Source organism: Harpia harpyja, chromosome Z (genome assembly GCF_026419915.1).
Source record: "Harpia harpyja isolate bHarHar1 chromosome Z, bHarHar1 primary haplotype, whole genome shotgun sequence".
NCBI classification, from domain to species: domain Eukaryota; kingdom Metazoa; phylum Chordata; class Aves; order Accipitriformes; family Accipitridae; genus Harpia; species Harpia harpyja.
This window is the reverse complement of record NC_068969.1, coordinates 97,459,433-97,473,557: the sequence shown is the minus strand read 5'-3', so window position 1 is coordinate 97,473,557 and position 14,125 is coordinate 97,459,433. Positions and strand designations below refer to the sequence as shown.

The following is a 14,125-nucleotide window of genomic DNA, read 5'->3' as shown; positions in this document are numbered from 1 at the left end:
ACCCAAGACCTTAAGGCACATCATCTGACAAAACCTCTTTTCACTTACTTTAAATTTGGTATTTTAGGTGTATTCCTCATGCATAAAGAAAGCATAGTAACTCACAGTTGTTATTTGTACTCAGCCTACAGGTAAGCTCTACAACCAACTGTAAAACTATTTTTGCTGTGACAAGTACTTGCAGTTGTGAGGGCAAGCAATCTGAAATGAAATTCTCACTGCTTCCTTTGGACTACACTTGATTAAGGGTAGATAGCTGGTGTGCTATTACCTCTGATTATACTAACAAGTTCATGTTCCTACAGTTATTAAGGGTGTATGCTTTAATCTGCACTGAAACTAAGTGCTGAGATAATTTTGATAATGTATTTTTATAGCATGTAACACAATAGACCCTTGTCTTCAGGTGCTGTCACCATACAAAGAATACCCAGTTTTTGATTTCTATAAGCAACAAGAAAAGAAATAAAGACAACTTGAAAACCTGAATTTCTTTTTTCTCAAACATCTCTCAGCTCCCTTGCAAAAACCTGCTTCTGTATATAATATGATTATCTTTGTACAAGAGTGTGTGTTTTTATATGTAACAGGAATATCTTTTGATTACTGTTCATTACTCTTCAGGAGACCTGGGTTCACTCCGTAAAGACCTTGACTATAAATACTGTTTAGACAGCATAATTCCAGATAAAACCAAAGGACACATGGAGAGAGATAAAAGGATTAATTTTAAGTAACAGAGCAATAATCGCATTTGTCTATTTTAAATTTTATACTAAGATGTTTATATTCAGAGTGGACATGACTGTGGTGGAAGCTGCCTAAGCATAAAGGATACAGCAGTTCTTGCACCTAGAGTTTATAATCTAAGATTCAAATGTAGAAAAAAAGGTTGAAAGGAGGAAGTATTTGGGGGTCAGAGTGGAAGGGAAGTATCAAAGTTAACAGGCAGGTCACAGTCTGTAAGGATCACGGCTTGCCACCTGCCAAGCCCTTGTCGAGTACACCTGAACTAATAGGCAGACTTTGAGGTGGAACTTTGAGAATGTATGTTAGCTGCAGTTAACTGCTGACCAGGAGCTTTTCTGGTCAGATGCACAGAACAAAGTGTTACAAGTGCCTCTGGAAGAACAGAAAATTGGGTGACTGAGGCTGGCAGAAGGAGCAGAATGAGGGCAGAAATCAGACTCCTAACAAAAGGATGAGTCTGATAAATCGGGTGGAGTTAACAAAGAAAACTCTGAAAGTACAAGACATTGTATCACACATATAGCCTAGTACCGAGGTGCAGGCTGGACCTGCGGCACAGGACTGGATGCAGCACAGTGAAGGCTCTCTGGCCCTACAGGTATTTCCTATGTGATGGTGAAAAGAACAGGCAACTTTCAGGTCTTGTTTCCCCTGTTGCACACCATGCAGAAAATAGTTCATTTTTAGCTCAGTACCACAGTGAAAGTTAGTTTGTAGAGTTGCTTCTTGGATGGAGAAGCCTGTATCAGTGCTTAGTAATTATTACCACATTAGAAGAAGTACCTTTTGATCATCCAACTTCAGATTGGTCACTTCTCACAAGAGAGATGCTGTCTCTGCAATACCTCAACAGGACTCTGATACGTATCATAAAAACAGACTTCACTTGTTCAAGCACCAAGGGCAAGTGATAACATTTAACAGGATGACAAAAAAAGTACTTCACCAAAATGCATAATGCTGTGCATAATTTTGGCTGGAAAGAGAAACCAATGGTAGGGCAGCAACAATGGAAGCTCACTCTGTTTACAGGGAATAAAGTATTTCAATATTGCAGAAATAAGAACCATCCACAGCTCCATACCTTCTGCAGTTACCACCTGGACAAAAAACATCTCCCCACTCCCAGCCTTTTCCCCAGGTAGGTCCACAAACAATTGTTAGGAGACGGCACTAGCTGCCTACGTGCCTGTAGATCATGCTCTGGGCTTGTGCAGCATCTGTACAGTTGCTCAGGGAACCAGATCACAGCCATGAATCAGAAAAAAAACCCAAAACAAAACCCCCAACAAATCACCTTTTTGTGGCTGGGTTAGTTTTCTATGCAATCAGTTTCCAAACCAGCTGATTGTGCAGTGCACAAAAACTTACACAGATAAATACAAGGGGACAGCAGTGGGAGATGGTAACAGGGAACTCAACTTTGAACTGCAGACTCAGAACTCTGCTCACACAGCTTCTCCAGGCTGTGGTGCTGACGTTTGGCTTACTCCAGTGCACTGCTCTTCTCACACCCACACCACTGTACTGGAATAGCAGCCAGAGGAATCCTCCCCTTATGTGTGTTTTAGCTTTGGGCAGTGATACATGCCTCTGATTGGAATGGAAGCTGCTATTGTTTTGGATTTCTGACTCCATAAAAGGAATGTTATTGTTTCTCTTACTTTTTTCCATCTCCCCGAAGAGATGTTCTTATGACCACTAGTTTCAGCAAGTTTTGTTCAAAACTAAACCAGTACTTTTTCAGCTTGCCAAATTCTGTGCCTTTTCACAGAACTGTGATGGAAGTGACATGTTAACAGGTCGATCCATAAAACAGTGGAGTCTCCAATCGACTCCCCATGAGATACCGATACAAGAAAGCATCTTGTTAATGTAAATACCCTCAACACCATGACTTTTGACAGAAGTTGAGATCCCTATACATATGCAAACCTCCCACTTAGTCCAGAAGCTTAGTGAAATAATGACAAAATAGTTAGCTCTTCAAGAGCATCAGTGCTTCATTAACATTTGCAAAGCAGTTTGAGTCCTAGGTGAAAGGCTCCTGTACAGCTACAAACAGGGAAGGAAATCTCTAGCCAAATAAAACTCCTGCAGGCACTATGCACAGATTTGGTTTCCCATTACAAACCTTTCCTGCCATACTTAAAGGTGCTCTTTCCATGCAATCTGAACACTCTTCTGGAATGCCAGAGTCTTGTGAGTCTTGTGAGGGCTTGGGATCCGTGCTAGGGCTGACTTGGAAATTCAACTTAAGCTCCAGGGAGGGCATTCAGAAAAGCTGATTCAAATGCAGGCAGCAATTTCTTCCTTCTTAACATAGGAAAAGCAAGCTGGAGAAGATTCCAGGTGCTGCTCTTTGCAGCTGATTGCTTGCTCTGATGTAAATGGAGAGGGAAAAGCCACAGGAAAAGTCTTTAAGATAGCATGGAAGCATTAGGCCTCTTCTGCATACAGAGCTCATTGCTGGAGCGCCCATGCCTTTAGAATTTGAAAGCCATAGCTAAAGAGAAAAAGAAATCGTGCCCTTTTCTACATTGTAAGATTTTCTTAAGAAAACTGAGAAGAAACTTACTTAGTTTTCTTTATCCAGAACTTCACTAACCTCCTCTTTAGTTGTTAAACTATTTTCAAAAATGCTCATAAACTTCAAGAAGTTTTCCTGGAGGAGAATTCATGACTCTTTTACAGAGGTGGTCACTCACAAGCTGGCCTTAGTTCACAGGGACAGAAAAGTAACTATGCTAATTACTAAAGCAAAAGGTCATCTCACTGCATTAGCACATAATCTGTACTTCAGCTCTGAATAATCAAATCAGATATATTTTATCTGATGTGTTGTGTAGGCAACTGGCTCTAGGTGGCCTTGCTTGAGCAGAGGAGTTGGACAAGATGACATCCAGAGGTCCCTTTCAACCTCAACCACTCTGTGATTCTGTACCAGTTTTTCATACAGCTAATATATAAAAATCTTTGTATGTTATTGCAGTTACCTTTACAGCTAAGATTTTAATGAAGCTGGACAAGAATCTTGGAAAGTAGGGAGGAAAAAATTAGATAATAAAAATAATTACAGTAAAAAATGTACTCTAGGACTCTAACTCTGTATCATTTTTACTCCATTTTGTATTTTATAATGGGAAGATATTAAGAAAGAATGCTGTTCCATCTGCATGAGCAGTATGTAATTTTTTCAAGGGCAAAGGACCAGTCCAAAGGCTCCATATCACAAAGGTTCCCAATCCAGGCTTCAACTTTGAGGATGTCCTAAATAGGGTCAGGTTTCCCTATGAACCTTGACTTGGATTGTGACACAAAACTACTGAAGCAACTCTGAGAAAAGATATTACCTAGACCCCCAAATTATTGTTCAGGATTCTGCTAAAATCAGTCCTGTGCCCAATATTCTCCAGCATTTTTCATTCTAAGATTAGTCAGTTTTTCTAGAGTCTTACAACATTGTCAGGCCTTCTGTCTCTTGTGTGTAATTTGGCCATTTAATACCAGTCTGACCACAAATAAGTCTGGGATGCTCCTCAAGGCTTTCACTTCAATAAATCTGTAATGCATCTGTTACTCTGTTGGTAGCCAGTGAGAAGTATGTATAACTGGTCTCTTATCAGATCACAAGAACAAGTTACATTTTCTGAAGCTATTACAGTCCCTGGATCAATATCAAGAGAAACAGACAGGAAAAAATAGTGTCACCTGGCAATCTAGATATAAATCAACACAGTCTTGTGAAACCACTTACATTGTTTTCTTGATTCCTGTTATTCTGAAGAAGTGTGATGACACAGTTGTGGATGAAGAAGGCAAGTGTCAGAACCCCTGTGAGCTGAGGGAACAGAATTCTAAACTCTAAGGGAAGAAAAAAAGTGTTAATAACTTACTTCTTTGAAACAAACAATGCCAAAATGCAGAGCACATACAGTGCTGTGGGTCTGTTGGCAGAAACATGAACCTCCACATTGAAATGGGACAATCTATCTTATCTCTGACCATAGCCAATACAGATATTTAATCAGGAAGTACAAAATGTGTGAAGACAGTGGTTGCTATATAACCCACTCTCCAGCAAAGTTTCTTGAGAGACCCCAACCATCAAATATTATTAGGTTAATCTACGATTTACACATACAAGCTTTTCTGCTTCTCAACAGTTTAACTGAAAAGCATTTTTGAGGCAGGAATTGATTGCAGTGAGGCTGTATATCTATCGGTCCCTGAACAGGGAGATGGGGGGAAGGAACCATTTGCTCTGTGAGCATCTTTTGTTGTTATGAAGTCACGCTACCAGAGGAAAAATGACATCTGTAGCTGTTGAAGAGGTTCTGCCTACAAACCAGGGCATAAAGAAAGGCAGAGCAACTTCCTGTCTTATCACACACCTTACAGTATCTACGAAAAATTTTTTTTTTTTTTTGTCTCCGTGGGAATAGCATTGCTCTGCTTCTTTTAATACTTGAAGGATTATGTTCACAAGCTTGTGTTTCTGGAAGTGCTACAACTGGTTTAGGAATTCATCAATGTGTAACATCATTAAAGCACCATCTTTGTTGGTATTATATAATGATATACGTACTCTTTAGAGTGTTAACAGCAATTAGAAATCCCTGAGCTAGCTCAGCTTCTGGAAAACATCCAGCAATATAGCAAAACACTCATCAGAGGCTCACAAACCCTTACAGATCAAACCATAGAGAGCTCTACGCAAACATACTTAAAACAGATTTCTCTAAAGTGCTGTGAAGTCAGCAAGGTAAACACACCCCAGGCAATTAATGAAGGGCTCATCCAGGTTGAGAGAATATGCCTTCCCTAGGGTTGGATTCACTATATCTTCAATACCTAATTAGCATGATGCGCTACTGATAGAATTGAGAGTGCAAGCGACTTTTGGGCTTGTTTTACACCTACTACTTTAATCTCAGTAATAAAAATCGAACTGACAGATTCAGAATCTCTTTCAACACTGCACTTCCCCCATCACTACAACAATCAGTAGTAGCTGGATTTATATGCATTAGCTACATGCTTTGCCTATCTCCTAGCAGTACTAGTTGCATTGCCAAAATAATCAAACTACTGGGTGCTCCACTTCTTAGTGACCCATGGCACACGTGTTGTGCTGTAACTCATTTTACACTAGGACTACTTAACAGATCTTGGACTTGAACTTGAAGATACTTAAAACCTGATTTTTAAGACTTAGGCTGGTTTCCAGTTTATATGGGTATGTTAGTGAACCATAGTTTGGGCAAATTTTCTCCTGCACTCTCAGGAATGAGCCTGTAGATATGAGGCCACGTGAGCATTTGAAGACTGTCTGCAGAGGCAGTTCAGGTGAAGACCAAGTTTCCATGCTTTCAATGGAGCAACGCCAAACACTGTCATCTATCTACTGACTGAGCAGCACATGCTTGAGTACCATATCTCCTTACAGACAGCTTTAAGAATAATGCCATGCAAAATAAATTAGGTCATTAATGCTGATGCTAATCATCCAGTGCTTTGAAATCCAAATTTTTACACTGGAGACAAAAGTAGTTTGTTAGTCCAAAAATTCTGTCTAAAAGTAAATGCAGTGATGGAGGAAAATAGATAGCATAGATAGTTCCATTTCAGAACTACCTACATCCATCTGTAAGTTTGTACTTATGCTGTATGCTTATGTAGTCAGGAGGATTCTTAGGGAATCACGATAATAATCCAGTTCATCCTCAAAGCATCTGCTTTGGTCTTGCACACAGTCATACTGAGCAACAATTGCCTGGCTTTGAAGACTCAGCCAGAAAGAACATTGAAAAAACTGTTTTACATAGCCTTTCACTTGTTTCTTGTCATTCAGATCTTGAAACAGCGTTCTGAATGCCTGGATGAGATGCCTGGATGAGATGAGGAAGGAATGACCTTCAGCAGTTACGGAAAAATGAACAAACGGATTTGATGATAGCTAGGAGCTGGGAGGTGGAGAATGGGAATACTGGTGGAGAATTTTGAGCAGACGTCTTTGCCAAATGTACATGGAATACACTAGCTAAGCTGTTTATTCTGCTTATTATTGTGCCAGATCCATTTCAGTTCATTTAGAGAGCTGAATCAACCCAAAGGGAGTGGTAGAAGACAACAAAGAATAAGTAGCTGCAAGACCACTGTGACTATGATGTGAACACACCTAAATCAGTTGAATTTTGTATCGGTAACTTTACTCAATTAACTACTATCTGTAGTTTACTCACTGAGTTGTTACTCTTGTTGCCACAGTTTTTTAGATCAGATTCTATTAGAAACACAGAACAACTCTGGTGTTTCTTTTTTTGATCTCTTATCTTGCTACAGTAATTCAAAACCCATCCTAATGTTTTAAGTTATCCTTGTTTTCTTCTCCAATTCTACATTATTGGACCTAACAATAGTTTGCAACCCATGTGTAAAACTGGTAGTACAGTCCTTATTGTGACTGGAAACTAAAAATGCACAGACCCACAAAAGAAACCCTAAAAAGGTGCGTATCTTTGAATTTTGCCTTAAGTAAAGAAGTAGCTTTTAAAGAAGGACAAAATACTCATTTCTAAGAACAGAAGGAGTGATACAATTCAATAGTACAGGACACAGCTCCTCGGACCTAAGTGGTCATGCATTTGCCTGTTGTAAAGGATGGGGAAAAAACAGCTAAGACATAACCCCAGATCTCTCATTCTAAGCCTCCTAAAACAAGAAACTGATCTCTTTAGACTATCTGTTCATGCAATACCACTGTTTATGACTGTGACATCTCACCCAGTAATTTATAACAGTAATTTGGAAAGAACAAACAGCCACAAAAACAACATTAAAGAAAGAAAAGAAACATACTGGAGAGCTAATGGGTGTTTAAAGAGAAAAGTAAGATCACCGAAAAGGAGGGGCTTGTGGAGAATGTTAAGCCCAAGGGCAGCCTTGGCTGCAGTGACCATGAAATGGTGGAGTTCAAGATCCTTAGGGCAGTGAGGAGGGCTCACAGCAAGCTCACTGCCCTGGACTTCAGGAGAGCACACTGGCCTCTTCAGGAATCTGCTTGGTAGAGTACCATGGGATAAGGCCCTGGAGGAAAGAGAGGCCCAAGAACGCTGGTTAATATTCAAGGGTCACCTCCTCCAAGCTCAGCAGTGATGCATCCCAACAAAGAGGAAGTCAGGCAAAAACACCAGGAGGCCGGCATGGATGAACAAGGAGCTCCTGGACAAAGTCAAACACAAAAAGGAAGCCTACAGAAGGTGGAAGCAAGGGCAGGTAGCCTGGGAGGAATACAGAGAAATTGTCCGAACAGCCAGGGATCAGGTTAGGAAAGCCAAAGCCCTGACAGAATTAAATCTGGCCAGGGATGTCAAGGGCAACAACAAAAGCTTCTATAGGTATGTCAGTGGTTAAAGGAAGACTAGGGAAAATGTGGGCCCTCTCCGGAAGGAAAGAGGAGACCTCGTTACCTGGGATATGGAGAAGGCTGAGGTACTCAAAGACTTTTTTGCCTCAGTCTTCACCAGCAAGTGCTCCAGTCACACTGCCCAAGTCACAGAAGGCAAAGGAAGGGACTGGGAGAATGAAGAACCACCCACCACAGAAGATCACGTTCAAGACCATCTAAGGAACCCAAAGGTACACAAGTCCATGGGACCTAATGAGATACATCTGCAGGTCCTGAGGGAACTGGCAGACAAAGTGGCTAAGCCACTATCCATCATATTTGAGAAGCTGTGGCAGTGTGGGGAAGTTCCCACTGATTGGAAAAGGGGAAACTTAACCCCCATTTTTAAAAAGGGGAAAAAGGAAGACCCAGGGAACTACAGGCCAGTCAGTCTCACCTCTGTGCCTGGCAACATCACGGAGCAGATCCCCCTGGAAATTATGATAGGGCACATGGAAAATAAGGAGGTGACTGGTGACAGCCAAGATGGCTTCACTAAGGACAAATTGTGCCCGACAAATTTGGTGGCCTTCTATGACAGGGTGGTTACAGCATTGGTGGATAAGGGAAGAGCAACAGATGTCATCTTCCTGGACTTGTGTAAAGGATTTGACACTGTCCTGCATAACATCCTTGTCTCTAAATTGGAGAGACATGGATTTGAAGGATGAACCAGTTGGTGGGCAAGGAATTGGCTGGGTGGTTGCACACAAAGAGTTGCAGTCAACAGCTCAATATCTGAGTGGAGACCAGTGACGAGTGGTGTTCCTCAGGGGTCAGTATAGGGACCAGCACTGTTTAACATCTTTGTCAGTGAAATGGACAGTGGGATTAAGTGCACCTCAGCAAGTTTGGTGATAACACCAAGCTGTGTGCCGCGGTCAACACGCTGGAGGGAAGGGATGCCATCCAGAGGGACCTTGACAGGCGGGCCCGTATGAACCTCTTGAAGTTCAACAGGGCCAAGTGCAAGGTCCTGCACATGGGTCAGGGCAATCCTAAGCACAAACACAGGCTGGGCAATGAGTGGATTGAGGGCAGCCCTGAGGAGAAAGACTTGGGGGTATTAGTGGATGAAAAACTGAATATGAGCCAGCAATGTGTGCTCACAGCCCAGAAAGCCAACGCATTCTGGGCTGCATCATAAGAAGTGTTATCAGCAGGTCGAAGGAGGTGATTCTGCCCCTCTACTCTGCTCTCGTGAGACCCCACCTGGAGTACTGTGTCCAGCTCTGGGGCCCCCAACATAAGACAGACATGGACCTGCCCAAGCGGGTCCAGAGGAGGGCCACAAAGGTGATCAGGGGCTGGAGCACATCCCTTATAAGGACAGGCTGAGGAAGTTGAGCTTTTTTAGCCTAGAGAAGAGAAGGCTCCGGGGAGACCTTATAGCAACCTTCAGGTACTTAAAGGGGGCCTACAGGAAAGACAGGAAGGGACTCTTTAATAGGGAGTGTAGTGATAGGACGAAGAGTAACAGTTTTAAACTGAAAGAGGGTAGATTTAGATTAGATGTAAGGAAGACATACTTTACTGTGAGGGTGGTGGGACACTGGAACAGGTTGCCCAGAGAATTTGTGGATGCCCCATCCCTGGAAGTGTTCAAGGCCAGGTTAGATGGGGCTTTGAGCAACGTGGTCTAGTGGAAGGTGTCTCTGCCCATGGCAGGGGGTTGGAACTAGATGATCTTTAAGGTCCCTTCCAACCCAAACCATTTTATGATTCTGTTCTATGATTCTGTGAAGATTATGGACTAAAACCTGAGATAGATTGGGAAGTACAGGAAAATCATGCTCATAAATTATGGTGAATGAGCTATTTCATTTAAGCAAGACAGTGTGTGGAGAACTTACAGCACCTTAACCAGTCAATCTGTCTACAGTTTGACATTAGTAACTGCTACTGAAATAGGCATGATCTGAAAATGGTGCAGCTAGAACTTATGTAATACAGGTGAAAAAGGACTATGGCAAGCTCCCTGAGACATAATATATGTTGGAGATACCTCTGATGGGCACTCCTCCTCTTCTCCACAGTGCTGATACTGTCTCCTAATTAAGGAACATCACTGGGAAAGGGATTGTCACTTTGTCACAAGGGATCCTTCCTGAGCCTCCACATGCAACATCAGACAGCATTTCCTCACTTATGTCATGGTGGTGTCAAAAGGTAAATGAGAAAGTCGTTCATGAATTGCTTTAAAAAATCTTAAACCCATCATATACATGCTTCATTACTACATTTTAACTATCTTACCTGGTACAAAAAAATCATTCTCTGTAAACCAGTTGTATTCTAAGTGGATTCCCAGACGAGCAGCCTTAACAGTAACCAGAAAAACTAAGTAGACAACCGAAACCGTACCTAGAAAAGACAACAGCCAAACAAACACCATGAGGCAGTAGAAAGTATTTGTGATCTGTTTTATTCTGGCTCCATCCAGCTAGTTACCAGTAGCCCAAACACTTAGGGTTGGTATTCATTCTTAAAAATACAGGCTAGTCTAAATTTTCTTTTTCTTTATTTCTTTCATAGGTCAGAGAGAAAGAATAATGCACTTGTACCCAATGGAAGCTTTCAGCATGTTTAACGTTCTCCAGATGCTGCAGCAGTGACAGTGGAAGAAGTACCCTGAAATCCATGGTGCTGGGCAGGTAGGGAGAGCTCTAGGCAGTAACTGATTGGTTCCAGCTTCAGCTGCCAGGATTTTAATCTAACATGAGACAAAGTTGGCCACAGTACTGCAGCCATTACAACATCTATTCCGTCACTGACTTTTTGAAACAAATGGCCCAATGAGATATGAATGTTTACTGCAATTGTGAACTTCACACTGTGAGCTAGAAACTGATAATGACATTTGATCGCTACTGATTTAAACTTTGTCTTTATCATAACCATGGATAACCTTGATCATAACACTGGATTTGCATTCCATCTCATTGGTTCAGAGGCATCCAGCAATACTCTGCACAGCTAGAGGCCTACAGGTAAGATCACAGATGGGTATAAATGCCTTGCTGCGTCTGCCTGTGGGATGGAAAGCGTATGATCTTGGCTCCTGCCATTCAGAAGAGCTAAGGACAGAATAATAAGTACCTAAAAATTGAAGGAAACTGTACAACAGTAATTAAGGCTACTGCAATGCAACGTCCCAGCCAACAATACTGCTAGTCACCAGAGAACAGGCTATAGGTAAGTAAAAACAAAGAAACAGCATTTTTACAGTTTAGAATACAGATTCAGATAAGACATAATTTCTTTCTAGGAATATCTCCAAGGTTAAAAAAATAAACTGAAGAAATTATCATTCGATTACACAGAGCATAGTCAAGGAATTAGGAAGATAAAAGGTTCTGTACTTGAGGATCAGCTTAATGGCTAAAATATTCTGCAGTTTTCTAATGATTTAGGTTTCTGTAAGTGTAAAGATATGTAAAAGTGCTCTATTAAGATTCATTTCAGCATCTCAAAAATTGCTTTCCATTTTTTCTGGTCCTATAAATGTCAAGGTTTACAAAAACTAAGGCAACTTTGAACAGCTTCTGAATTACACAATAATCTACTGAAGTTATGAGAAATTCATATTTTAATATTCAGGTTCTCAAATAAAAGAATAGTTGCCCATGATAATGTGCTGCTTTTAAAAAAAGATACAGTTATGGCTAGACCTCACTTGATAAAATATTTTCTTGTTCCTAGTGTTATACCTAGTCTATGTAAAAACCTTGCTTTTTACACAGAGGCACTATCACTTACCCAAGTTCCTGTGTTGCATTTTCATTTAGTGGTTCCAGCAACAGCAGATCCAAGCTCTAATTAAGTGTCATACTGGAACATAGGACAAACTAGATCCTCAATTCCCTGTCCTCTACCTCCTTTACAATACATCTCCATCTTTTTTCAACCTATTCTGTGATCCCACATCCCCTTTCCCTTTCTCTTCATCATGGGCTTCAATACTATGCCCTCAGACCTCTCCTACTCCATAAACTGTGACCAACCCTACCCATCATCCATGTGCTTTATCCACTTTACCAATCCCACCTGCCTCAGTCTTCTATCTCAACACATGGAAGCAAGGAGGAGTCACAATTTTTTACCTTGTTGGGCACAATAGGCCAGGGTATTGGGAGTTGGGGCAAAGCACGCAGCAGGTTATGCTGATTGATGTTGTGATTAATTAATCAACTGATTGGCAGCAAATGACTTCAGGTCAGAAGCAATTAATCTTTGGAAGTAATTGCCTGTGTTGAATGTTTACCAGATGAGGAAGGGTATGCCTGACTGTTTGTGCCAAGGAAGTAAGCATCAAATGCTGCATAGTAGTATGTGTACCACAGTCTGGGAAAACCTGTTGTAAATACAGTAGAACTTGTTTTACAGGATTATCAAGTGAGCAAAAGAAAAAAAAACATAGAATCATAGAATCATTTAGGTTGGAAAAGACCTTTAAGATTATCGAGTCCAACCATCATCCATGCCCACTAAACCATGTTCTGGAGTACCTTGTCTACGTGCTTCTTGAATACCTCCAGGGATGGTGACTCCACCACTTCCCTGGGCAGCCTGGCCCAATGCCTGACAACCCTCTCAGTAAAGAAATTTTTCCTAATATCCAACCTAAATCTCCCCTGCTGCAACCTGAGGCCATTTCCTCTCGTCCCATCTCCAGCTACCTGATAGAAGAGACCAGCACCCACCTCACTACAACCCCCTTCAGGTAGTTGTAGAGAGCGATAAGGCCTCCCCTCAGCCTCCTTTTCTCCAGACTAAACAACCCCAGTTCCCTCATCCGTTCCTCATAAGACTTGTGCTCCAGGCCCCTCACCAACTTGGTTGCCCTTCTCTGGACACATTCCAGCACCTCAATGTCTTTCCTGTAGTGAGGGGCCCAAAACTGAACACAGTACTCGAGGTGCAGCCTCACCAGTGCTGAATACAGGGGAACGATCACCTCCCTGCTCCTGCTGGCCACACTATTTCTGATGCAGGCTAGGATGCCATTGGCCTTCTTGGCCACCTGGGCACACTGCTGGCTCATATTCAGCCGGCTGTCAACCAGCACCCCCAGGTCTTTTTCTGCCGGGCAGCTTTCCAGCCACTCTTCCCCAAGCCTGTAGCGCTGCATGGGGTTGTGAATGATGGGCAGGACCCATCACTTGGCCTTGTTGAAAGTCCTTATTAACTGTAAGACTCAAGCAAAGCAGGGTAGAAAGCCTGTGGGTGATTAACAAACCAACCAGTGAATCACTTTGAGGCACAATATCGGCTGCCAGCAAACTACTGGAAGAGTGGCTGGAAAGCTGCCTGGTGGAAAAGGACCTGGGGGTGCTGGTTGACAGCCGGCTGAATATGAGCCAGCAGTGTGCCCAGGTGGCCAAGATGGCCAACGGCATCCTGGCCTGTCTCAGAAATAGTGTGGCCAGCAGGAGCAGGGAAGTGCTTGTTCCCCTGTACTCGGCACTGGTGAGGCCGCACCTCGAGTACTGTGTTCAGTTTTGGGCCCCTCACTACAGGAAAGACATTGAGGTGCTGGAGCGTGTCCAGAGAAGGGCAACAAAGCTGGTGAGGGGCCTGGAGCACAAGTCTTATGAGGAACGGATGAGGGAACTGGGGTTGTTTAGCCTGGAGAAAAGGAGGCTGAGGGGAGATCTTATTGCTCTCTACAACTACCTGAAAGGAGGTTGTAGTGAGGTGAGTGTCAGTCTCTTTTCCCAAGTAACAACCAATAAGATGAGAGGAAATGGCCTCAAGTTGCAGCAGGGGAGGTTTAGATTGGGTATTAGAAAAAATTTCTTCATCCAAAGGGTTGTCAAGCATTGGACCAGGCTGCCCAGGGAAGTGGTGGAGTCACCATCCCTGGAGGTATTTAAAAGATGTGTAGATGTAGCACTTAGGGACATGGTTTAGTGGTGGACTTGG

At 42.4% G+C, this 14,125-nt stretch overlaps 1 protein-coding gene across 5 annotated transcripts in view; it reads right to left on the bottom strand.

The window, feature by feature from the left end:
* The window catches only part of SLC38A9 (solute carrier family 38 member 9), a 54,355-nt gene that overhangs the window by 14,935 nt on the left and 25,295 nt on the right, over window positions 1-14,125 (bottom strand). For all 5 annotated transcript variants that reach the window (XM_052778667.1, XM_052778666.1, XM_052778669.1 and 2 more), the window contains 2 exons: window positions 10,457-10,564; window positions 4,508-4,614 (listed from right to left, as the gene is read on the bottom strand). In XM_052778667.1, coding sequence (XP_052634627.1) covers window positions 4,508-4,614; window positions 10,457-10,564 — 215 coding nt within the window. The remainder of the gene's footprint in view (window positions 1-4,507; window positions 4,615-10,456; window positions 10,565-14,125) is intronic.